Genomic DNA, 27,411 nt, shown 5'->3' on the forward strand with positions numbered 1-27,411 from the left:
TCTTTCTTGAAGTGCAGGGCCCAGAACTGGACACAGTATTCAAGGTGCGGCCTCACCAGTGCTGAGTACAGAAGGACGATCACTTCCCTAGACCGGCTGGCTATGCTATTCCTAATGGAGGCCAGGATGCCATTGGCCTGGCTCATGTTTAGCCGGCTGTCGATCAGCACCCCCAGGTCTCTTTCCACCAGACCGCTTTCTAACCACTCTTCCCCCAGCCTGTAGCGCTGCATGGGGTTGTTGTGGCTGAAGTGTAAGACCCGGCACTTGTTCTTGTTGAACCTCATGCCGTTGCTCTTGGCCCATCTATCTAACCTGTCCAAATCCCTCTGTAGGGCCTTCCTACCCTCCAGCAGATCGACACTCCCACACATCTTGGTGTCATCCTCAAATTTACTGAGGGTGCACTCAGTCCCTACATCTAGATCATCTATACAGATATTGAAGAGCACCAGCCCCAGAACTGAGCCCTGGGGAACCCCGCTAGTGACCGGCCGCCAGTTGAACCATTCACCACCACTCTCTGGGCTCGGCCATCCAGACCTGCCTTTCATGAATCCACGTTGGCTGGACCCGATGCCCCGATTGTCCTGCATGGGCCGTGTAATGGCACTCAGGATGATCCGATCTCAAACCACCGCACCCTCTGTGGGGCAGGGATGCAAGGATGCAGGCTGCAAATCACCTCACCCTCCATGGGGCAGGGACACAGGGATGCAGGGCTGCAGGCTGCAAACCACCTCCCCCTCGGTGGGTCAGGGACGCAGGGGTGCAGGGCTGCAGGGATGGAAGGATGCAGAGCTGCAGGCTGCAAACCACCTTGCCCTCCACGGAGCAGGGGCTGAGGCGCGGCCAGGGTCCCTGTTTCGGGAGTCAATGGGGTTTGCTCGGGGCTTTGGGAAGGGGCCAGCCCCCCCCTCCCACCCCGCCCTGCTGCCGCTCGCAAGCGCAGAGCAGGGCGCCCTCTGATGCGTCTCAGCGTGGCACCTGGGACCCGGGCGAGCGGTTTTGGGGCGGCGGAGGAGGTACCCCCCCAACACCGCCCCAAAACCACTCGCCACCTTCGCAGCAGCCCCTTTACAACAGGATGGTGGGCAAAGAAGCAGAGCCCCCCCCTCCCTCCACCGCAGCAACCGCATGGAGAGGCTGGATCCCACTGAGCCCTCTCTTGCTCACTCTCAGTCCCCCATTCCCAACCAAGGATGCTGTGACAAGCCCCCCACCAGTGTCCTCCTCCACGTGGGGTGCAGCACCCTGCCATCTTCAAAACTAGTTCAATTTATAAACTAGTAGCTTAATAAAATAAAACCAGGGACTTATACCTCTGTCCTACTCTGTCTTTATGTTGTGCAAAAAATAAGCAAATAGAATAAAGCTTACATCATATGTCATCGTTTCTGTCCCAAACTTGCACTTTATTTTTAAAATCACCAAGCAGTGGTCTCCCTGTGCTGTCAAGTCAACAGGAATTTCCATTAACCTGAAGACAAGTAGTGTTAAGTCTATCCTGAATATCTAAAAAACCCCAGTCTCTGTCGTATTAGTGACAGTATGTAGATGCACTTAGAATGAAAAGTGTTTGTGCTTGTGTGACTGATACCACCTTTTAGATCAAAGCTTGCTGCAAGATTCTCACTGCAACTACGTACTTACCTGATTGAACTTTGATGGCCACTCAGTATTTTCACTGTTCAATGTGGTGCAGATATATGTACCAATCCAAGTGTATGGATTTCTACACACCACCTTTAATGTAAAAGTTAGTTGTTCTCTGCCAATTACCTTAATTGAATTTAATGATTTTATTATATGTCAGTTTGCATGCTGTCAAAAATTTAGGAGTCCAAAGAAGGGCAACGAAGCTGGTGAAGGCTCTGGAGCACAAGTGTGATGAGGAGCAGCTGAGGGACCTGGGGGTGTTTAGTCTGGAGAAAAGGAGGCTGAGGGGAGACCTTATCGCTCTCTACAACTACCTGAAAGGAGGGTGTAGCGAGGTGGGGGTCGGTCTCTTCTCCCAGGTAACAAGTGATAGGATGAGAGGAAACGGCCTCAAGTTGTGACAGGGGAGGTTTAGATTGGATATCAGGAAAAATTTCTTCACAGGAAGGGTTGTCAAGTATTGGAACAGGCTGCCCAGGGCAGTGGTGGAGTCCCCATCCCTGGAGGGATTTAAAAGCCGTGTAGATGTGGTGCTGAGGGACATGGTTTAGTGGTGGTCTTAGTAGTGTTGGGTTAATGGTTGCACTCGATGATCTTAAAGGTCCTTTCCAACCAAAACAATTCTATGATTCTATGAATACACATGCATGCACATATATATTTCACTTAAATATTTGTGTATATAGGTAAGTTTGAATTAAGAAAATTGATGAGATGACAGTAAGTGAAGAAGGTCCTAATTTTGCAAAGTAAGATACAAAGTGTTCTTGTTGTTCCTAAAAAGCAATATAATATGGACAACTATTTGGAAGAGTCCTAATACATTTCAGTTGCAATAAACAATTAAAATACCAACGTTCTTGGCACAAATAGAAGTTATTTCATCTTCTGTGCTGAACTGTATTTACAGTTAGAAAATGCTTTCTAATATGTAACCTAAATGTCTTTTGTTGCAAATTGAGCCGATTACTTCTTATCTTACCCTGCGTAGACATAGAGGATGATTCAACAGAGTTTCCCTTACAAAATATTTGAAAACCTTGTGTCTTTTTTTCAGAGCCACTTTTGTCTAGAATAGAGTTTCTTATCCTGTGAATATCTTCGGATGCTATTCTACTGGCTGTTTAGATTAGCCTCAATTGGAAGTATTCAATTAGCTTTAATTCAGCCATTTGATATGCCGATGGCAGTACCTTATTACAAGGAATTCTTTTTTCTTTTCTGACATTAAGCAAATCTATATTTTCAAATGACATTACTTACCTACTTGAAGAAATTACTTTGAAGTAGGGTGTGAATTTAGAGTGCATCAATTCCTGAGCCCTGATGGGGAAACTTGTATTACACAATCAGTCAGAGATAAAGGACCTTGCTGGAGGTGATTTCAGTTATTTTAGTGGAATTTGCTGCCAAAATTATGGCTGCTTCTGGAAGTAGCTGTTCAAAGTCACTTTCAGCAAACTGCTGTCCTCTCTGGTGGGACATATGTGTCCTTGTGTGGCTTGGAGACTGTTCCTTCTTGGCTCCGAAATAGGAGTCCGTGATTTTCTATCTGTGCAAGGAAATGTTGTGTCCGTAACCCTGACTTCACACTCTCAAGAATCCTCCAGATATCTGGGATGAGCTGATACTCCCTTGCCAGCATAACTCTGGAGAAATTTCACTCATATTTGAAAAATCTGAAGCCAGCCAGCTGAATACATAAATTTAGCAGCAACTTCCAGCAAAATGAAGCCTGTAGCATCACTAGAGAAGTGGAAACCTTCTGGATTAGCCAGACTACCTGTGATCTGAGAATCAAGCCTTTTAGTTACCATGGCAGAAGTAAAACAGAAAAAAAAATATTTTTTTTTCTTCTTTGATGCCTCATACATTAATTTAAAATCTCTTTATGCTACAACCAACCTCTTTCAGAGAGCTCTAAAAGAATGGTCTAATCATCCATGTTTATATTTTATTAGCTGTCAAGCACTGTCTGACAAAGGTGTAGCCACTGACAGTGAAAATATACAGTAACAAGGTTATTTGGGAGCACTGTATTGGTAGGTGAGAATTAAAGATTGGTATGAGATTTAACCAAGCCCTTGATAGAGTGATGTGTCTAAGAAAAAAAAAAACAACTGTCTCCGGATCCATCCAGACATGCTCCAGTTTAATCAGCATCATCAATGCAAAGCTCCCATCTGCAGAAGTGAGGCGTACTCCCACCAGAGAGGCGAAGGGAAAAAGCTTCGTAACCAAAGAGGTTCTCGTTTCTCTGTGATACTGGTGTAATTGTCAGTCTTTTAAATTCCTGTGATAAAATCAAACTTTGAAATTTACTGAGCTGAGCTACCAAATTCTCAGGACAGGTCTAGAAATAACCTGTTGGCTATGAAATCCTACACCGTATAGGAAGACTTGCAGCTGAGCTCCTGTTATGCACAATTAGTTTGGCTTCCTACAAGACTCCTGTGGTGAGGAGCGTAATCAACTCACCCACAGACACTGTGATTTCAGACATTAATGCCACAGCATTTCTAGGCCAACCTCCATTCCCTGGGAAAACAGAGCATTTGATCCATGTTTGGACAGGGAGACATCCTACTGTTCACATTAGATGGAAACAGCACTGTCAATGGTAACTTCTCATTAGTGACCCTAGGTTTGTGTTATACCAAAAAATCATGTCTGAAATAACAGAGACAGAATCAGTCCAGCAATATGATCTGCCAGTTTTTGAAAATACATACAAGCTTTGATGTTGTGCATTAAATTCCATTCCACTTTATTAACCACCAATATTGTGTTTAAAATCTTGAGTCTAAAACTGAGACCTTTGCCTGTGAATACTCCTACTCCTTGGCAAATCTAGAGAGTCAAGATTATGTATCTTGATACAGGTTTGTGGCAAATGCCAAATGTGTTCCTGCCCAATTTTGTCATGTCAGCTGCCATTCTGCCTGAAGAACTGTTGAGGAAATGAGGCAGATTTTGCCTGCAAAATACTGAAGTATTAATTCAGTTATCAAACCAGCAGAGGCATCCTTATAAGATAAGGTTAAGATAAGATTATTAGAGATGTAAAGAAATTAAGACGACTGGTATTTATTTCAAATAAGGCACATCCTTTTGTATACATTTATGTTTGTTCGCTTATATTGATGGATTCAGTAAAAGGCACTGAGCTTGTGCATAAACCTGCATTACAGGATCTTCCCATTCCCATTACCTTGCTTCTTGATTCAGTCTAACAGTGAATGGAGCACTGGAAATTTGATGAGGTTTTCACTGTCTCAAATAGTCTGAAAGTTTTGTGTAAAAACAGGGATCTTTCTGGTTTCTGCTGGGCCTGACTTAAGCGTGCGTGCATATGTAATGATCTTCATAGGTCTTTCCAGGGATGACAGACTTGACCAGGGTGTATTTTCTTGTCCCAGATTTCCTGGGAGGTATCATTTAATTGTTAGCCATGTTATTATGTCTCCAAGTACACAACTGTCAGTAGCTATTTTGTATGGGAATTAAATATTTTAGATATTGTAATATGCAGTTTCCTTAATTTTGTGTTTTTCTTTGACATATCACTTCACACTTAACTATAAATAATAAACTTCTTAGCTCATACATATCAATAAGAAAGTCTGTTAGAAGTGAGAGATTGCTTGCTTAATACCAACACAAGTACTTTGGAGAACATCAAATCCCCTGACAGATGAGTGTTGCCACAAGGATTTATTTTGTTCAGGCTTTAACTAAAACAGCTTCAGTTGCATTTTGCTATTTAAGGATACTGAAGTAGAAGGTTATAGCGAAATGATTTATAGATAGTAATTGCATTTCCCAGCTTACCTATTTCCATAAAGGAAATCACAGATTCAATTTGTACTTGATCTTGAGCACAACAATGTCATTATTTGTATATTCATCAGTTTTACTAGAAAGTAGTTTTCTTTTGTTCCTCCTCAAAATATTTAGAAGTTTTAGAACACATGCTGGTGTCGATTTGTTTTTTCTCCTCAAAAGAGACAAAGAAATTTGTTTCTATATTTGGAGTATTTAGATTGTTAATTAAAAGAAATATCTGAGTTTTAAAGCAGTGAAGGAAACATAGCGAAGGTACGTGCTCTCATATTGTTTTTTAATATGCTCTGTAATCAGCATCCTACAATAGGAGAATCAGAAAAAATATTGAGTCCTGCCTCTACCTGGAAGTTGAATCTTAATTAACTGCTCTTTAGTTGCAGAGATAGCACACAATCAAATCTGGTATTTCACTAATTTGATTAGACAAAATCATGTTGGACTGAAGGAACAGGAACCATTATATATTGACCATTCGCTGTAGAATAAATGTTCACAGTGAGTGTCACAGCTCTCTGGTGTGAGTTAAGCAACTTAGTTCATTTTCTGGTAGTGAAATGAAGAACAGAAAAATTAAGTGATTTGGGTAAAATCATACAGCTCCAATCCAGGACAAGAACATTGCTGGGCAACTTCTAAAGCTGAACATGGAGCTTAGCACCTCAGTGAACCTAAGCAAGTTCCTAGTCCTGTGCTATAAATAGACAAGTGTATGTTACTTAAAATGATAAACTGACTTACTCCAAATAAAACATTTCTTGTGAAACCAGGGGCAAAGGAAGGATGGCAGGAAAGCTATTTCCTAAGTGTCTGAAAACCCTCTACATTATTCTCTAATGTCCTCCTTGCTAATGTCACTAGTAAAAGAGAGTGTTCCTGAATGACCTCCTTGCTAATGTCACTAGTAAAAGAGAGTTTTCCTGAATATCTTTCCCTCCCATTGCTTCAGTGCTCTCTTTTTGCTGTGTAAGTTGTTTCTCTTTTGGCTCCCCAGGTTGTCCATACTTGAAATTGCAAGCAGACCAACAGGCCAGTCTGAGAACTGTTGCTTCTTATGTTTGGTGTCACAGCTATTTAGACACTTGAAATTTCTTTCAATTACCTAGTTTTATTAGGATCTGTTACTCTGGTCTGCTAGCCAAAACAAGGGCTTTACTGAAAAAATAATAAATTGCTGGCTAATATTATTTGCATGGTAATTGCTTTGCAGTGCCTATTAAATCAGTGTTTCTGGCATAGCTTTGTGATAGGAGAAGCAGGGATATTAATATCCTATGACAAAAAGCTTTTCTCATTTTCTGTTTTTTAAATTAATACTTTTTTCCCATGGTGGGGTTGGATGGGAAATGTATCCATTGTTTCCCTCAGCTTCATGGGATTTTGATGAGGGTCATTGCATGGGCTGGAAGATCAGTGATGTTTGCAGGCATTTAGGGAAATGTTTAATGGGACAGGGTCAGCTCTGCTGTAGACTTCTTGTACCTTTGTGGCCCAGCTGATCTGCACAGGAGCAGAAAATCCAGCCTGTTTCCAGCTTGAAAATGACTGATGACATGTGCCATTCATCAATCTGAAATGCCTGCCATGTGTCCTCAGCACCATTAATCTGCATGCATGCTGGAAGTCCCACACCTTCGGACCACGTTGGATTTACTGTCTTTGCCTTCATTACTGGCTGAGCACATACACAATCATTTTGACACTTCTGGATGAAATGGACTCTCTGGCCATACACTGGATGACAAAGGTGTCTATATTTCCACTTGGGATTTGCAGGCAAGAAATACATGAGCCTCTGATAACTCCTAATTCAGGATGTATAAAGCAACGGCTGTCCGTGGTTTGATCTCAGTTTGATTTCTCCCTCCAGAGCATTAATGGTGATTATATAGTGTATATGTTGTCTGGGAAGAGTCTTCTGAACCTGACTGCGTTTCTTAGGTCTGGGCACAACTCCTAGTTGATTTTAGTAAGCATTTGGTGAAGTTTGAGATTGCGAAAAATAATCTTACAGGAACAATTTTTAGTGTTATATAACATATTCTGCTTTAAGCATTTCTAAGACGCTTCATACCAAAGCTCTTTTGTCTGTAGTGCATCAATGTAAACCATTATTTTTAGCTGCCATGATTTAAAAATGTTACTGTAAAGACACTATCACACATTTTCTATATATTTTTTTTTCTTAAGTGCTCATAGGACTCAGTGCAATTTGTAGCTAGAGTTTAATTAATTATTAGGCATATGTAACTGTCAATCAATAATTTAGATACTTCTGGCTCTCAGTTTTTGGAATGAGTTTGGTTTATGAAGGGTGAACAAATATACCATTCCATCTGTTAGCCAAGCCACCTGGCACAAAATCATTTGGGGCATAATGTAGTTGGCAAGAGTTTGAAAAAAATGTGATTTCTAGAGTTTTAGTCCCAATTGATACTTTACTTTGTAGTGGTGGAAACCTGACTAATGCATCAAGGACCAGTTCTTTTTTTCACACCTCTGAATGAAATAACTTGTGTTCACCTTGCAGAAAATGCCTAGCATCGACAAATATAGGGACCAAAAGACAGGCGTGAAATAATCCTGAGAGCATAATCACAGCAATGGAATTGAAGCTGGTCTGTTGTTATAAGCAATTGAAAGGAGTCACGTAGGAGTTGCCGCATTGTCCTTTTAATCTGTGTAGGAAGAGACCTGGGACAATTTGGGAAATTATTTTTCCTTCTCGATGGTAGTGCGAATGTTTTTCTGAACTCTGGGTTTTACAAGATTGCCACATCTGCAAATCTATTTGCCTATTCTTTCGGTGGTAACATTTCTTCTTTAATCCTCTGGAAGCACAGAATACACACGTAAGAGACTTAGCAAATTAGATTTGAAATACAAAGAAACTTTCTCTTTTTAACTCCTGGAAGGGGAAAACAAACTCATACAAGGTTAGCTATAGGTTAGATAAAACTTCTGAAGTAGAAGCCAATAGATACACTATTTAAAAAGAAAAATATATTGCTCCAACTAAGTGTTTACTGCTGGTTGCAAACAGTCTTTATGTGTGCAGGTGAACATCATGCAGAGGTTGCACAAAAAGCGTGCATGCACTCTATATTGTAAAGCTGCAGCTGGGGCAAGGCTGATTTAAGGGATAGTTGTATTTGTAAGGCACACCAGGAGACTTAAGCAGGTCATTAGTATAAAACTTAGACCTTTTTTTTACTTTTTTTACTAAAATCAATGAGAATATCAAACAGAACCTGGACCTTGTTTTGAAGTTTTACTGATTGCTGTTGTTCACAGCACGTGGTCAGACCTGAACGACTTGTCATTCTGTGTGTAACAGAAAGACACAGTAAAAATTTGCAATTGAAAATGCAAAGAAATGATGTTATTGAAGAGAGGTCTTTATGAATAAGAAACACCTGCTCAGAATAGTTTGCTTTGTTCAGGTTTGCTTCCTTGTAGTAGATCATTGGCATGCCATATTTTAGTGTCCGGGGAGAGGGCATCCTTAGTTTTAATTCTTTGCATGGTTAAAGTCATTCAGTTATCATTCAGTTTAATTAAATGGCTTTTAAAGTTTAATTTTACTGAAAGGAAAAATGGTCTATCATTAAAACTATCACTGAATGTTTTCTGTTATTTTTTTTAATTGTGGCAGATATTGGGGAAGAGCCTTTGAGATAACTTTAGTAATAAAAAATGCTTCTGGTAGTCTGTAAAATGTGTTATCTGTAATGGAAAAAGGATTATTGATATTGTTAATTAATAAGTGATTAATTAGTCTGGAACCTGACGCTTAATTTTCTCCAGTAATGGCATTCAAGGGAAACCACAGATTACACTAAGCTGTCATTCTGAAGAAGCTCCTTTTCTTCAATTTGTAGAAACTTACAGCTCTTCAGCTAAAAAGCAGAGTTTGCCTTTTGTCCTCTGTGAGGAGAACTCTAGGAAAAAAAAAATATTTATTATTCGACAGAGTAAGACTGAAAAGAGTAAGTTCTATGTATGAAAATGTGCATTTCCTATATGAAACAAAGCATATTATTGCACTTAAAAAATAGGTAAAGACTTCCCACCCAGTATGAGGTGCTCAGCCAAATAATCCAGGTCACTCACTTGCAATCACTTCTGTAGTCACCAGAAATATGCGTATGCGTCTCTGTGAGTATAGATGGAAAAACAGATGTCCTTAGAGGATCAGTCTGGATGTCTTCTTTCCATATTAAGCAGAGAATCTGTTTCCTTCAGGTTTCCCTGTAAGCATTTGCTTCTACTTGCACCCATCCCCAAAGTACTCAAATGCCTTTTTTTTATTTTTTAAATTGTCTGTACAGTTTCTTATACACTTATTCTTGAAACAGTCTTGATAGAGTGGGCATTATGAATACAAGTGTTGTCCGAAATTACATCAGTAAAGGATAGACTATCAAACTTGCTCTGACTGTGGATAGTAATGAAATTTTATGCTGGAAGAGCAAATAGCTTACATTATTATGTAAAAATCATTTGAATTATCTGTTTTCTAAATATTTTTAATAGCTAAAATTATTAAGGTACATTGGAAATGGGTTCATTTTTTAAATTTAAGTTGCGGGAAGTCAAACTGTGCGTTGTTTGTTCTGTTCTTCTTTAGTTTCAGTTGAACAAATTAATTACAACATATTAAAATTAACATAAAAATGCTAGCTCTGAACTCCATCTAAACTAGTATTCATTCGTTGCCAAAAGCCACCGTCAGATACAGAAAGGCACGGTCTTAGATGGCTAACAGGTAATTTCTGAATAACCTATAGAAGGGCAGGAACCTTGCTTTAATTGTTAAAATGGATATAAGAGTGCATAGTGTGTTACAAGCCTTAATTAAAAACACATTATTGGCAATTTCTTAGCAAATCACTTGTAGAAAGGGTTACTTAATTTGTCTGTCTGATACATAAATTGATATATATCTACAAAACCACTAGTAAGGATGGCTTTTGAAGCAGAGGTTGAGAAGACTGAAATGATGGAAAGATGTTACAAGAGAAAAACTTAATCCCTTGCTACTTGTCATCTTCCCGATAACCGCAGCCTGTTACACTGGAGTTTATTAGCTTGAGGATGTAGTAAGCTCCTCGAAAGTGCAACCAAAGGATGTTCAATTCTGCTCCAAGCCACCAGATTTCTTCTTTTTTTTTTTTTTTTTTTTTTTTTGGTAGAGAACAGGAACTTAAGCAAAACATACAGTCCTAAGAAAGTGTTTGGTGTTATCTCAGCCAGAAACAGAGCACAGCTCCTTTTCAGTCCTCAGCAGCACCCCTCAGTGCATCCAGCTTAACATCTCAGCTCCTTTGGACCACAAAATGTTCTAGGGTAGGGTTGTTAAAAGACTGGAACAGAAAATGGTCTGTTATATTGCATTATTCAGAGAAGTTGGTAAAAATGGGGGCTCTTAGAATTTTAGCAAATGTCCTATGGGAGACAGAAGAAGGAGTAAGTGACCAGGAAGAACCTGTGTGTATTTGAAACATGGGGATGTGAAGGGTTCATCTGGCCTCACTTTCTCCAGGTGACTGTAGCTGTGCAGGTTGGTTGCAAACACTGAAATTCATTGACTGGTCCATGAGTAGGAAAAAAGGACCCTTTGCACTGCACGGTGTGCCTTGTCCCAGATGCTGTTCCTCAAAAAGCACCTTTTTTAATCTAAAAAGATTAGGGATGTACGTACAAAATTAATTCAATGTTCCCATTTCTGTACATCTGTTCCTTTTTTTAATGCCTATTTTTTGTGTCGGTGATCTCTTGTAGAATGAGTTCCAAAGTTTATTTTTTAGTTTATTATTCTTTCTGATGCTGGAGTGTGCATGGGCCCCTTTCACACTCCATATCCTCTTCTTGCAGGTAGGTACAAGCATATCGCAAAAAAATTATGTCTACTATAAAACAGCTTCTGCACTAAGTAATGACAAGAAACAACAAAGGAGTACAGCAGGCAGTTTAATGAGGAATAGCAAATAATAATAATATAAAGTGAAGCAACATAAAAATGTAAGGGGAATAAAAAAGAGGGGGGTGTGTTCTTGTTTTAAAATCAATGTGCCAGTGTATTGCCTTTCCCGTTCTGATTTTATTTCATTTCTGCAATAGCCCTGTGGACTGGCCACTAGAGGGGGAATGGATCCACGCTTTGCTGTGGTGCTGCAGTTGTAGGTCCAGTTTCTTTGCCTCTCTCCTTACATACAAACTTTCCCAAATCATTCATCCTTTTACCTGCCAGTAGCTTCGCCTTATCTAGCAGTTATATCCTTTCCTAACATGCTTAACCAAACCGGGGACTGTTTTCTAAGTGAACGTATAGTGGTGATTTATATCAAACTGTTTAATTTCTTGAAAGCTGTTCTGTTACATATGCATTTTAGATATTACTTCTCTTTTCTTTTTTTCTCCTTTTTTTTTTTCTCTGCACACTGAGTAGGGATATTCAATGCAATATCCAGAAAGACAGTTGTCCAATTGTTGCATATAACTTGCATCTCCAAGACATGGATGAACAGTTTACCTTGCATCTCATCTTTTGCTTTGCATTTGACAATTCAGAATTTCATCCATCAAAGCTTATATAATTTTCAGCTTTTTGCAATATAATTAATCTATTATTTGAAAAATGCTGTACATTTCCTGATTGTAGCTAGGATGATTCAGCAGCCCTGGCCTTGGGACCACATTGTGCTCCATTTTTTTGCTGTATTGAGTAAAAGGCCACTGTATTTTTGAGTGCCTAGCTAGTTTTCTACGACCATAGAGCTTCTCTTACTTATGAAAAACTGAATATCTTTTAAAGGAGTTTTGTCAAAAGCGCTTTAAAAGTCCAAATACAAAGTTGTCTTTTTTGTATACCACTTTTTTAATATTATTATGGTAGTTCAGGACTGCAGGTTATTACAGAAGCATGATGTTAGTCCACAGGTGACCAGTTAATTTATCCCTGTTATATGGTATCACAGACCTTAATAAATCTTGAAACAAACTTAACAGCTACTGAGGTAAGACTTACTGGTCCATTCTGATCATCTCTAATCAGCTCTAAATTAGGGGAACTGCAGTGTATTTTAGTTATTTAGGTTGTGGTGCAAGAGCTACTTTTAGTAGAAATCTGCTTTTTTTTTTTTTTTTTTTACCAGCTCTTCCACTTAATTTTTACACTTTTTTTTTTTTTAATTTCTTGATAAACACTATTTGGACCTACTGATTTGTTATTTTAAATGCTCTAATTCACTATAAGCACTCTCACTTTTATTTCCCGATTGCTAATATCTCTATTACCTGGAAACAATAGATCTGAGGCAGATTTTAGTGTTTGTTTCAAGTTTGATTTTCCAGGACTTATTAATCAAATCCTCATTAATAGCCATAGCTTGATTCCTCTGCTAATGAAAAATGACAGATTTGGGCTAGATTATTCTACATAATGGGAAAACATAACTAGGGGAAAAAAAGTGTTCAACTCCCTTTTTTTGTGAAAGGTACAGACTGTAACTTCATAAAACTCCTTAGGGGGACTTTTTGGGAAAATCTTCATTCCACCAACTAGAATAATCTGATGTAATCTCTAACAGTTGCTGGAATTGGGAAAATACATTCACAAACCCAATACAATAGGGTTTACTTCAGCGTAGAAGTGCCACCCATGAAAAAAAAACAACTATTGGTTTAGCATATTTCACATAAAGTAAAAGCACAATCTCCAAGGGTCCAGTTATGTGCATAACAGCAATAAAATAGTTAAGATTTTTAAAAATATAGCAAAAAGCCCATGGTGACAGAGCAAAGATGGACAGAGGAATAAGCTCAGGGTTCGGCTTCGTGGGACTTCATGGATTGCTGTTTCCCTCACTGCAAATACATCTTTGTATATACTCGTTTTGTCATCAAATATCAACACAGTGCTTTGTCTTCCCTTGATGAGTTTCTCCTGTGTTGGTTATCACCTAATTCTCTTTCTCTTAATCTGCTATGTGCACTGTCCCCTTTTCAATTTTCCCCTTTATTTTATTACCAGTGATTTTCTCTGTCCTGTGTAATTCACCTTTTTGCAGTTGATGCTCGATGCCCTCCACCTTCTGCAAGGTTAAGCGTTGTCCCACACCGTGTTTTTTGGTTTGTGGGTATTTTTTCCCCACAGAGAGTATGTCAGATGCCTTTATTCTACTCATTTATTGTCTCCATTATTTCTTTGTGTTTCAGGCCATAGGATTCACATTCAATTTATTAGACTACAGCAATTACATAATAAATTCATTACATCCAGTTGTTGTTTGGCAGTTTGATCTGACAGTAGCATTGGGTTCTGGGCTGTTTGTAAAGGTAGTTACAGTGCAAGGGGAAGGTTTGTGGAAATGGAGGCAGCTGCATATGCTGGCAAAGAAATACAGAATGTGCAATATGGAGTGACATTTACATGAAATTAAGGTAAACATTTGACATGCGGTGGCCTCTTTAGCATGGAGATTGAAAACCTTTTAACAGCAGCCACAAATTTCTGTTTGCTGTTGAAAAATTGCTGTGGGAAATAATTTGGATCAGAGGAGTAAATTTTCTGTCAAGATAAACTTTAGAACGGAGCCAAACTTTTAAAAAATAGGGGGGGGTGGGGAATATCCCTAGGTGGTTTATCTCATTATCATTATCATTCTTTAATATTTACCAGGCTCTCAGCAAGCCAGACTGTCAGTAGAGGCACTGAACTACAAGAGACAGATTCAGGTTTACTCCCGGGAGCTCACTTTACCTCTTATCTTACAAAGAGGGTTGATAGCAGATGTGTTTCAAAGGGCTGGCAGTTGTTAAAAGAATCAAAACCTCTGGAATTCAATAGCTGTGGACTGTTCTTGCAGTTCAGTTTGGGGTTTTCAGGGTTTCCTCCTTCTCCCCACGTTCCCCCCCCCTGCCCCCGCCTTTGATTCACTCTGCATGTGAGGTTCTGGGAATGAAAAATGGGAAAGTGGGTAAGAAGGGATAAAAATTAGAGAGAAAGTGTATATTTTAAAATATATTCAGAAATCTGTTTTCAGTTTGAGTCCCCCAGCTATCAGGAGGGTGTTTGCTCGTACCTGATTGTAACCACTAGAGTACAGAGGTGTGCTTCTTCAGGGAGGTTTGGTGTATCTATAAGCTGCATCGCCTGCATTGGATAAGCCCTTAAATCCCGTTGATATGTCCATGCATATTTTTTTTTATCTCATTTTACTGAAATTTTACTGAAAGTATAATTTTTAGTCCTCTCTCTGGTGTCGTGCTCTGGTTTGCTATTAGGAGAAAGGTACGTCTTGAAAAAGGCCTCAATAAAGTTTGTAATAAATGAATGACCAGGCTTAGTGTCTAACCACGTCAGTCAGAGAAATCTGCTGCGCTAAAAATGGTAATTCAGTGATGAAGTAGACTTTTATACTTACCTATTACCTTTGAAATCTTGGATTTAGTCTTTGTTAGCTCAGAAATGGAACCGAATTGGTCATGTTACCATAGCATCCGTGTTGAAAGACATCTTTCTGGCAGTAGTTACTGTGTCTGGTGAGGATGTGAAGAACATGAGAGCAGCGAAATAGTTTAAAATAAAAAGTGCCTTACCAGAATAGTATGTGTGTTTGCCAAGCACAGGCACACATAATATTATCCTTTAGCCACTGCCAGTTATCTCTAATTTCTATAAGTGATGCACATATTTGTATTTTTGGGAAGAGGAGAAGTGGAGGAAAAGGTGAAAAGCTGATGTTTATTTTAAACTGAATTTCTTCTCTTGTAATGCAAATCTGGGTACTTTGAACTCAAACTCCTTTCAATGCAGCCTGTTACATTTGACTGTCTGGACCAAACCATCACACCAGCAAAAGCGAATAAGAACAGTAATTGGTTTAAGGGCTGAATAATTGTGTCTGAATGCCAACAAGTGACGTTATCTTTATAACAAAAAACAATTGCCCTGTTCTCACGGAAATACAGATTTCATTGCAAATATGTTCACTTTAAAGCAGACACACTGCAATAAAATTACAGTGCTCTGCAGCATTCATCTTGGATCTTCACAGCCACCCACCCAATTACTGTCTTGCCAGCAGCAGATTGTTGCTTGGTTTCTGTAATATTTTTGTAACCTTGCTTTCCTCTACATAACTTTAGAGGTAGACTGCGCTGACTCCTTTCTTTTCACCAGGTTTTTCTGCTGTAAAAAAGAAAAAAAAAATTTAGCTGGTGTAGAAAGCCTTTTGCATGGCTCTAAATGCGATATCTTTTTTACATAGAATGTACTCTGAGTAGTTGTTTCTAATACCTTAATAGCTCTGGTTTATGTCAGTAATTATGTGAAAGGTTAATCTTTAAATCACCAGCATTTCCTAAATTCCTAATCAACTTCATGCTTGGAAAGGAACCCATATAAATGCTCAATTTGTTAATATTAAGCTGGGTTGAGCAGGTCAAGGAAAAGTATAACCTTGGTGCATGATGATAAATTGAACACAGCAAAAATATCTCAGATCTGTTTGTCATAATAGCTGTGAATATGAAAGCTGAATATGAGGGAGAATGAGTGTGGATATAATTAGCAGGAGGATCTGCTATAGCTCAAGATCACCTCTCTCTCTAAATGAGGGTTTCGTAAGGGATGGGGAAAACAAAAGAGCTATTTTGGGTAGAAAAGTCTGATTTTCTAGAAAGTCCGTGGTGAGCTGTGACTAGGATAGCTAAGTCCAGCCAAAAAAATTAGTGGAAGAGGCACGGTGCTGGAGTTCAGCGAACAAAGCGATGGATGAGGGGAGCATTGTGCTCCCAGGGAACAGGAGGTGGCAGAGGAAATGACGGGGTTGCGTGCGTGTGTTTGGGAAAGCGTGTCCGTCTGCCCCTCCGTCAATGAGCGAGTGTGTGTGTGACTGAGAGTTTGAAAAGACAGGGACAGAAAGAGAGATAGAGAGAGATGCAGGGTATCTTTCTTAAATCTCTGTTGTTGTCCTTGCCACAGTCTTAACGTGGGAGGTGAATGCACTGACAAATCTTGTTTTCCTTGTGTGCACAGTGGTCCCCTTGCCTTCTCACCAGTTCTCCTCTTCCCTTTCATCCTGTCCCTTCACCCTTTCCTTTTCTTTCTTGCTCAATGAAGCTATTTAGCATTGTACCCTCCTTGCCAGAAGCTGTTTCATCCCTGCTTGCTCAGTTTTTAAAACTGCTTTCTCCACCCACCTTCAGTCTTGGTTTTCATCTGTGCTAGTCCTTTAGATTTACCATCTTTAAAAAAGAAAAAGAAAAGGGAGCCATCAGCAACCTAATTTAGTTGTCATGACTCCAGTCTTTTCTCTCATCTTTTCTCTCTTCTTCATTTCTTTTATTACTGTTATTATTATTATAGCACTAGAAATAAGCTAATTGAATACTCATTTGCCATTCTGAATACCATTGGACAAGCTGGGGGGAAGGGGAGGGGTATTCAGGGTGTCCTTTTGCTACTAATGCAGAACGAGACACATACAAGAAACAAATTTAGTCCACCTCAAAAGCAAATGAGGGGCTTTTTATCAGAACCAAAGAAAAAAGATCAAATAGGCTCGTTTCAAGTGTCCTTCAATGCCTTAGCCATGAAAACATACAGAATATATTAAAGCATACAAAAATATCCTTAGGTATCATTAGTGATCTTTCTCTGGCACACGTATATGCAAGGCAGTTATGAACCAGGCATGGGACTGCATCTTCAGACTGGTACAGAGCGTCTGGCTAGTGCTGTGCACATGGAGGAACAGGTCATCCCCATGGTCTAACCCCTTGCAGCACTCAAACAGAGTGGTAAAAGAGGGAATTTGCAGCTTTAACACAGAATTTCTTTGTATTTTATATATTCAGGCCAGAAACAGAATGTGGTACATTAGCATTGATTCTGTGGTTTCATATCACTTTTTTCTTTTTTTAAAGTAGTACAGAAAGGAAGGAAAAAAGACAGGAAGGAAAATAAATCATCCCTTATATACATTCAAAGCATATACAGCAACAGTTCCTTCATCACTGGGTGCACTGTGAGTGTATATTGATGTTAACAGCAAGAGATTGCATATTAGAGATCTATAACACTGACAGTGTTAACCGTCCTCAGAAAAGGTAGTTCTTTTGCTAGTCTTTCACCCTGTCTTGTATGTTAAAAGACACTTAAATATAAAGAAAATAATGTTAATTGCCTAATTGTAAAAGGGACATTAGTCCTGTTAAGTGGAACAGAAGAATATTTAAAATACTTTCCTTCCTTCAATATTCCCCAAGCATCTCCTGGACAAAAAACTGTCACAACTAACCCCAAAAGCATTTTTTAATTCTTCGCTCTTTTGATTTTGGAGCCATTTTGTAAGCCAGAATAAGGGCATCAAAAGAGAGGGAATGACATATCTCTGGACAGCTGGTGAACATGAAATTTGGAAGAAAGAGTTAGGGAAAATTTGTCTCTGCACTTGCTATAAATGCAGTACAAATATAATAAGTTTCATATATACCAATGCAAGCAGCCTGGAGCAGGATGAATAACTGGGTTTGCAATAGCTGGATTGAAATTAGATAATGGCTCCTTTATTTCTTTATAATCCATTTATTTTTCATGTAAACTTTCAGACTAGATGTGGGCATCCTGTACCCACATGGTATTACCTTCATGCCAGTGAAGTGACACCCCTCTTTGCACCAGTAGATGTTCAGAGGGTATCCAGTTCTCCAGATATCCTCTGGAGATCATTAGGAGGTTGCCTCTAGAAGATATTACCCTTAGAAATGATTTCTGCATGAAGATATTGAAATACAACATTTTCTGAAGTTTAATAAGTGCTGTGCTCTATATGGAGGATCTGTCCATCATCCTGCTAAGGGTGGCAAGTCATTGGTGGTCGTTACCTCTCTTCAGGAGAAATGGCAACAGGCAATACCGAAATCAGCTCTCACTTAGGAAATCACTGCACCTTTAAAGAAAAACGTTCTGTTCAGTTTACTTGAGCTGTCAATGCAAGATGCATGAAGCACAGAGGTGAATAAATTCTGAAGGCAGAATTGCTCACGTCTTTGCAAACGTAGTTTGAGGTTGCTAACACCAATAAACAGCAGGAATAATTCCAGAGGGGTGCAATCACTAGTGTGTTTAAAATACAACCCACAAATATGCTAAAAATACATAGAAATACAACCACGGGATGATTGTTTGTCGGTACCAGTCTTGCATCAGATTTACAGGGGCAAAACCATGACTGAACTAATGCATTTCCTTATAGCAACAGGGGGCCACTACAGAAATAAAGCTAATTCATATTTTTTTTTACCATATGCAGACAATCTTTTAACAATTTTGGTTGGTTTTGGAAGCTTCCTGGCAACTAGCTGTAATCGGTCCTTCTGGCTGCAGTGCTGCATGTTGCTTTGAGGAACATATAATGTAGTCCAAAGTTAGGGAGCCAATTTTTCACAGTTAAATTCCCTGCTGATTTCAGAGAAAGGTTTAATGGGGAAAATACATATAGTTTGGCCCCCAGTTAGCATGGCATAGAGTATTTTCTCTTAAAATATGATCAGGCACCCAAAGAGACAAGAGGCTTCTTACCTACTCTCTGCCCTCACTGTTAGGTTCATACGTGGACACTTAACTCCTCAGGTCACTTGGGAGTTTCAGAATGGATCAGGCCCTTGTGGGTCTGAGGCATAGAAACAGAAATGTGCTTTTATTTAAAGAGAGAAAAGCCTAGTTTTAGCAGTGCTAGCTTGTTTAAAAACTGTGGGTGAATTTTCAGTGGCTTTAATAAAAAAGCAGTTGATTTTTATTACATTTCTTACCGAGAAAGTCCTCTCCCAATACATAGCCTCATTGCTTTCCCACATGACATTATACTCTCACTAAATAAAAATATTGGTTAAGAGGCTATCATCATATTTAATATTAAACAGGTTGAGATGTACTGAATAGAGGAAAATAAGTTCTGACTCCTTAAAAATAGTGTCAGTCAGAAAAAAAAAAATCACTCTTTATGTTTAAAATTAATGACTAAAACCTGCTGTGCAGGAAAAAAAAAGGTTTATTTTGTGCCTATTCTCTGCTTTATAAGTCTGCTGTAGCCTTTTAAGAGTAAGTGGCACTTTGATGCTATAAAAAAAAAAAACTGTGTTAAATTAAAATATATGTTAGATTTCTGAATTTTTTCCTCTGTTGGTGGTAACGTAAGAGTAGAGAAATATGCACAAAGCATAGAAATGTCACCCAATTCATTATCCGTAACATTTTATTAGCATGTAATGCTGTATGAAGAAAATTTCAAGATGCTCTGCCTGATGTTATAAAACTACCTCATCTTCATTAGTATGAGAGGCGTTGTTGAAAAGATCATTCAGTAGGTTGTTGACATACTGGAATGAGAAATCCAAAATACAAGGAAAGGAAGCCTTTATTTAAGGGCAGTCAAATAAAACAGCTGTGTGATTCTACATTATTAAATCACTGCTTATATCCATCAATTCCATTTACCCAGTCATTAGTAAGGAGGGTTCGTATACTTTCAGCCTCAGCAGAGATTTTAGAGTTGTTTTGTTAGTGAAGGCTCGTGGTGAAAGTGAGGGACACGAGACAGGCTTTGCTAGCAGTTTACTGTAGGACCCAGAAGTGTGCTCTAATAACTCTCTGTCTTACTCTGACAGTGTTGCTGCTGAGGTTTTACTCTTGAAACACACACAGGTTTCACCACTGAGAACCGAATAGCTTTTGCTCTTCTCCATTCACCATGGCACCACGGTGCACAAAGCAAGGGTTTCTTTGCTCTTAGCATATCACAAAACAAGCATAAAAGTGGGAAACACTAGTAAAAGCCCTTAAATTTAGAATTTTTTTTTCTTTTTTGTTTTAAAGAAAATGAGGACGAGCACTTTTTTTTGGCAGTGTTTCAGTTGTTTGGGTTTTGTTGGTTGTTGTTTTTTCTTTTTAGTGAGACTTTGCGATATGATCAGTTTTGATACAAAATACTTTTAGGGGTTATGATGCAGTTTCTAGGGATCTTTCAGCAACTAACAAGTGAGCTGTCCTTAAAAATCCTCAGAAATCCCGTCCCAGGGACACGGTCAAAACTTTAGCCTTTCTGAGGTGCACTGGCTCCTTGTTGTACTGACATCCAGTTACAGGTAGCACATTAACAAAAATAGAATTCCAGTGTCATGCTTCATATCTTCAGTAACATGATGTAAGTGAACGTGTACTAATTACAATGCGAAGCCATCTGGTTAATTTTAAGCTTGCTATTTTATGTGGCTTCTTTGCTCCCAGACTTTCATTTCAACACTCAGTATGAAGAGAAAGAGGTTAAACTGTTGCATTTTGGATACAGGGAACAATTCATGTAATATACACCAGTCTGTAAAAAATGTAAATGCTATTTTTTTTTTTATTTTAAACAGTTTTCTTAGTTTACAAAAGATCAATAATTGGTACCTTTTTACACTCTCAGGTTCCTGAATATTGACAGATCTTCAAAGGGAGTATTAGCATATGAAATCTCAAGATTGACTGTCCTGAAGATTTTTTAAGACACGATAAAGCTAAAATATCAAGTCTCTTAGACAGCCCCTCTTAACAATTTCGGCAGAGGAACGTGTCAGAAATCACCAGCAAAGCACAGCAACCCCCCCACCCCGTGCCACTGTCTGCCTGCACGCTGTCATTTGGTTGCACACTGTTTAAATCCCCAAGGAAAATCACACCTCGCATTCCCTCGCTGGCTGCTGGTGACAGGAGCAAGATCCGTACTCGTTAATGATCACCAGGGCTCCCTCAATGTGGTTGGGTTTGTAATCAACGTAATACTCCTGGGCTGACATGGCAGCCATTTGATGCATGGTCTGTTTTTGCTTCTGCTTTCTGCGCTGTGTTATAAAGCACTGTCTTAGTTGCCTTACACTGGCTGGAAAGCACTTCCAGGAGACGTACAACACTAAAACCACGATGAGGAAGGAAAAAATCAGTGCCATGGTCCCCGTCACCACCTTGTGAATCTGAACGGCGTTCTCCGAGTTCTCGCTGGGCATGGTCACGGTTATGGCGTACGTCGTTGGGTCCCCTTCGCTGTCCTGCACGTCGTACGTGGCGGTGGCAGAGTCGTAGCTGAAGGTTTGGTCACTGCTGTTGGTTACCGGGGAGAGGGTGTTAACGCTCGTCGGGTCTGCCACGTCTTCACACAAGTGAAAAGCGTACACCGCGTCCAAAACATCCTCACCCTGGGCGTACTCAGGGGTGGCACAGAGCAGGTTGCTGTCGTAGCGACCCTTGAAGTTGCTCAGCCAGGAGGCCAGGGCGCAAACGTTACGGCTGCAATCCCAGGCGTTTGCAGAAAGGCTGATGCTAGTGAGGGACTTCCAGGAGTCGAGGACTCGGGAGTCGATGTAGGTCAGCCGGTTGGAGTCCAGCTGCAGGGATGTGAGGTGAGGTACGCTTTCGAAAACGTGAGGTTCGATGTATTCGATTTCGTTGCCGGAGAGATCCATTTTTTCCAGTTGCCATATCCAGTCCAAAGTGTTTACTACGATGGTAACTTTATTCCTTCGCAAGCAGAGAGAGTGCAGGGAGATGAGCCTGGGAAAATGAGCTAAATTCACCTTCACCAAGTCATTGTGCTCGAGGTGCAGCTCAGTGAGTTTGAACAAGCCTGCAAAAGAGTTTCGAGCCAGGCTCTTTAACTGATTGTATCCTATGTCTAGAAACTTCAGGCTGCGACAGTCCTGAAAAATTCTCACTGGCACGAACTTGATGGCGTTCGACCGCATGTGCAAAGTTGTTAGTTTTCTCAGCCCGTGAAACAGGTCAGGCTCCAAAGACTGTAGGTTGTTGTATGATAAATCCACACTGCGCAAGTTTGGCATGGGTCGGAAAGTGGTGTTGGGCAGTTGGGTTATTTTGTTGGAACTCAGGGTGAGCTCTTTAACTCGCCGCAATTTTTGAAATGCATTCCCCTCCACTGAGCAAATGTGATTGTGATCCAGATAGAGCCACGTGAGCTGCATTAACCCTGTGAACTGTCCATCATGCAGCTCTGAAAGGCTGTTGTACCGCAGAGACAAGCCCATCATGCCCGACAGGTTGCGAGGCATCTCTGTAAGATTCAGTGATTCACAGTACAAAAGCCTGCCCTCACACCGACATAGCTGTGGACACCCACTATTCACGGCTGGAAGCATTTTAGAAAAGATACCCAGCGTACACAATATCAACCCCGGGGGCTTCCTCAGCAGCCAGTTTAAACAGAGACCAATAAGAAGGAAATCCATTAGCAAGAATATTTCCAAATATGCTTGAGAATGTCCATTGAATCTTTTCAGATTCTACATCATATTTTATTTAAGGGAAAAATAACCAAAACAAAGCCAGAAAACCAAAGCAAAACAGCAAACGGAACAAACACAGAGGCAAATATTTCACTTTACAGCATGCAGGAGCTGTGCAGCATTAAAGTTCACAGACATTCAAAGGTAAAATGATAGTGATTTTGTTCATGTTAAACGCTGCAGCAAAGAAAAAAAAAAAATCTTTCTTCATGAAAGAATTTAATTAAAAAGTGTCTTACCCACCCTTTTCCAGAGAGTGACAACCTCCATTCAGTTGCTTCCTTTGTGTTTGGACTAATTATATGCAGAGCTAAAAAAGACCCCTCTGTGCTACAAATTCAGTCCCTTTCAATGTTGTGCAAGGCTGGCAAGCTCACAATGTCTCACTTCGCTTCTGCTCAACGAGCGAAAGGCTTGTCCAGCTAGCTTTTTAGCTGACTCCTAGGACCTGCAAGTTTCAGAACTATGTACATGAGCTTGATCTTCTCCTTCTCCCTCTGTCCTTTTCTCTGCAGTTAACACTGTGGCGTGAAAAAAACTCCAAACTCTTTACTAACGACTCCACAGGATTTGTCAATCTGTTTAATGTCCATCATTTGCAACGACCATTGACCGGCACAACCTTTACTCCAGAGAGAGAGAGATTACCATTCATTCACTGACCGGCTAAGGATAGCTTTATTTCCCATTCTTTGTTCGCTTTGCTTGTTAGGTGATGCTTAGAGCAGAGAGAGACAGCAAGAATCCCTTCCCTTCAGCTGAGCAGTGTGTTGCTAGAGCTTGCAGAGGCACCTAGTGTTCACTGAGTGTCGTAAGCTGCTCAGGATTGTACGCCCGCACTGTGCAGCTCGGGCATGGGCAGATCGAAAAGGGGTGGGCATAAAAACCAGCGTTGGAGCGAACCAGGAAAGTAATATATGCTCTTTGATGAAATGGAAAAGACTTTAAGCCTATCTCGCCATTTCTCAAACGGGCACGCACGCACAGCCGCACAAATCATCAAGAGCGAGGCAGTGCTAAGTAGGAAGCTTGAGAATTAGGATCCTTTTTTTGTTTTTGCTTTTGTTTAAAGTCTGAATTTATAAACTATTAGCCGGGAGAGGGAGATACTTGATTTCTTGGTTTGGGAAGGAATATGTAAACCAGTGTCTTCAGATTGCTTCTTCTCTCTAATTCTGATGATGAGATTTGCCGTTTGGAGTCTTGGGGTGGGGGAGTTGGGGGGGGGGAATGTGGTTTTATTCTGACATAGTCTAAATAGAGCATGATTTGAAATTCTGTGCATTTTTTCTCATAGAGATGCAGCCAGAGCTCTGCAAATAGGAATGTCTGGTTTCATATAAGCTTTAATTACTTTTGGTCTTTTTCCATCCTGCATATTTTGTGTGTGTTCAGCACATGCCTTTCCTAAAGGCTGGTGTTTTTTTTTTTTTTTTGCAGTGTATGCTACGGCACACAAAACTGTAATTCTTGCAGCATAAAGATTACTGTGCTTTCAGAATAAGATCAATGTATAGGTTACTCTGACCATGTCAGTAGCATGCATAGAAGAGGTTTAAAACACGGTTAGTTAATAAGTTCTGCAGATTGTGCTGGTTTTTCTTCTGTGTACCAAAAAAAATCCTTGCCTGATAATTTGCAGTCCTCATTATGGGAAATGCATCGACAATGAGCTTTCTGTGTAATTTTTACTGACTGAAAAATATACGATACTTCTGTCAGGAAAACGCTGACCATCTTTTCCTATTATGAAGTAGAGTCTAAAGCCTGTGTGCTGGTGAATGCGATCAGAGCTGACAGCTCACGATCCTGCATGAATTCTCTATGAAGAAGTTTCACATGGAAATACAAGTATTGCAGAAGATTGTGCTAATTTTAAGTCAACATCAGTTGTGAAATGCTGGAGGCAGGGCAAAACCATTACATTTGCTTTCTTTTTCACAACCATTTTATTTTTTAAAATCTTTTTGAAGTATCTGTTGCAGAGCTATGAAATCCTAGAGCTCTTCGTTGTGTTTGAGTGGGGCTGGCTGCTGTGAGTGTGTGCTGGTAGAGATGAAGGAATGCAGTAATTTGATGCAGTAAAAGTTGTTTTACGGAAGTCCTGGAAAACTTAAGCTCTGATGCATAAAAATGTGTGAAGGAGATTCATTACAAATGTATTTGCCAAAAAAAGTCTTAAATAAATTACAAATATAAAACACTTTGACTGTGGTTTCAGAACCTGGGAATCAATGTGCTTTTATGTTCCCAGTTCAGTTTATTCACATTTTTCTGCTATTCACAGCCCTTGCATGTCAGTGGTCTCAAAGCAAAAATGTGATGCTTTAATAGTATATGAACCTCGTATATGTTTTAGCATTCGAGCAGGAATCCTCTCCGAAGATCATGCTGTTTTATTCAAAGCAGGCTGTTTATGCAAGCATCCACTGGTTGCAGTACACCTTAATTCTGTCTCTCAGTACACAAAAGCAGGAGGAAAAGCAATGACAGAACCAAGAGAAAGAGCATTGAAGCAGAAAAGGCTTGTCCAAGAATATATTCCAGATTACATTTCTGAATATTTTGATGCAATTAGCAGGGGAAAAAAAAACTTAAAAAGATGACTTTATAGATACTGAAAAAGGTTCAAAGCAGACAGTCACCCTATGAGTCTTCGTCGGGTAGGTCTTAATGTCCTCTCCTATATAACAGTTTGGGGAGAAATCTGCAATAGCAACCCTAAAAATTTCAACTATGTGTTCAAGGAAAGCTGAGATTTTCTGCAAGTCAGATGATGATAGTGATCACTTAGTTACCATCTAAATGCTATGTATAACGTGAAGAATTCCTCTAGTAGAGATGAAACTCCTTGGTACATCACCATTAAGAGCTGAATGCTTTTTTTCACTCCTTCTTCTTGCTGTCACCTGGGATACAGCCTGGATCCTAACCAATCTGCCTATTCCCACACTGGCATATAATCTATTATCATTTTGTTTCTGGAGATAGAAATTAGAGCAGCCAGTACCAAACCTATATAGCATCAGCTGGAAGACTGATAACTAGAATTAGGGACCCAGAATTAATGGCCCTAAGCACACCATTTTGCAGCTCTGTCAGAGGTCTGTTGGATCAGAGACTGATCTCATTTGACCAAAATTTGTTTGTAAAAATGAATCCAGGTAGTCTTAACATGAGAGACCTCAACATCTGTTTGGGGCTGTGATGTTGAGGCAGAGTACTGACCACGTTCAAGAACTGTGGCACGTGGATCTGAAAAGACAAACTTGATTGAATATATGTCTTAGCCCTGAAATATCTTTTCTAAATTTGGTTTTCTTCTATATTTTTGAAATGTACTTTTTTTTGCAATAGAACTATGAATCCACTTTGAACATGATTGTAATGCAAAGGGCTTAATTTCCACTGTCTGAGCTGTTATCACAGCCAAACTGTTAAGTTTACACATTTTCTGAAGTTTCAAAGCCTCTGGCAAATCTCTATGAATTAGCAGATTTAAATTAGCTTTATTAAATGTGCTATTATAAAACATTTTAAGAAGTGCAAACTAAGTTTATATGTGTTTAAGTAAGATCAATTAAATCAATGTAAAGTAGGTTACAGAAGAATGACATGAGTAAAGTTTTGGAAAGTTTAGCTGGGAAGCTATTTCTTGGAGTCATGACAAGTGTAATTCGCTGGCAACACCCTGCAGTGATTGTCAAAATTGTTCAGGTTGAAAAAAGAAAATATTTTTCAGTGTATTTAGGCTACATGTTTTTAATATTGTGTTCATATTAATGTCACTTATCATTTAAGTAGCCTCAGAATCATTTCATACTTACTATTTCCTTGTATTGAATGGCATTACTGTTTGTACTTAGATATTTAACCTGCCTGAGTTTGCAATCCAGGGGTTAGGACAGAATGAATAAGATCAGAATCTGGGCACTAATGTCTAACTGTGCATATATACATGTTTTAATCATAGAATCACAGAATGGTTTAGATTGGAAGGGACCTTAAAGATCATCTAGTTCCAACCCCCCTGCCACAGGCAGGGACACCTTCCACTAGACCAGGTTGCTCAAAGCCCCATCCAACCTGGAAATATATTAACCAACAAAATACAAAAAGACAAAACAGTATATTAAGTACTGAGTGTATTTCTTCCTTCTGGTATTTTCTGAGTGGTTTCTATCAGTATAATAAAAGGTGGGACTTTTAGTGGTGATTTTAATTTCCTTTCATGAATGGACAGACTCAAACCTTGATCTTACATGGTAGTCTTTAATTTTCAAGTGCACTGAACCATGTCATTTTCTATAAAGGAAACATTTAAAAACAGAAAAGGGAAGAAAAATATGTGACTTCAAGTAAAGCAAATTAAATCTGTTATTTATCTAGTGCTTACGTCTCACTCATCCCTGGCATTTGGCTGGCTGTCCCTTCTATATAGAACTCAGGGTTTCAGCTGATAAGAAGTCCGTCACCTATATTACACGTCTCTTCTAGTAAATATCAAAATGCACTAGATTTCAAAGCTTTTGACCAAAATACTTCTGGTGATTCAAGATGTCA

The 27,411-nt window shown here is 39.5% G+C and overlaps 2 protein-coding genes across 2 annotated transcripts in view; one reads left to right on the top strand and one right to left on the bottom strand.

Annotated features, from left to right (window-relative positions):
* CTNNA2 (catenin alpha 2) overlaps positions 1-27,411 on the top strand; it is a 410,549-nt gene that overhangs the window by 221,384 nt on the left and 161,754 nt on the right. The gene's annotated exons all lie outside the window — the stretch shown is intronic.
* LRRTM1 (leucine rich repeat transmembrane neuronal 1) lies at positions 21,226-22,791 on the bottom strand. The gene has a single exon (XM_068404024.1). The coding sequence runs from the start codon at positions 22,789-22,791 to the stop codon at positions 21,226-21,228; it is 1,566 nt and encodes a 521-aa protein (XP_068260125.1).

This window comes from Nyctibius grandis, chromosome 6 (genome assembly GCF_013368605.1).
Source record: "Nyctibius grandis isolate bNycGra1 chromosome 6, bNycGra1.pri, whole genome shotgun sequence".
NCBI lineage: Eukaryota > Metazoa > Chordata > Aves > Nyctibiiformes > Nyctibiidae > Nyctibius > Nyctibius grandis.

Coding starts and splice junctions, on each gene's coding strand:
- LRRTM1 (XM_068404024.1), bottom strand. CDS start 22,791: ATGGATTTCCTTCTTATTGGTCTCTGTTTAAACTGGCTGCTGAGGAAG.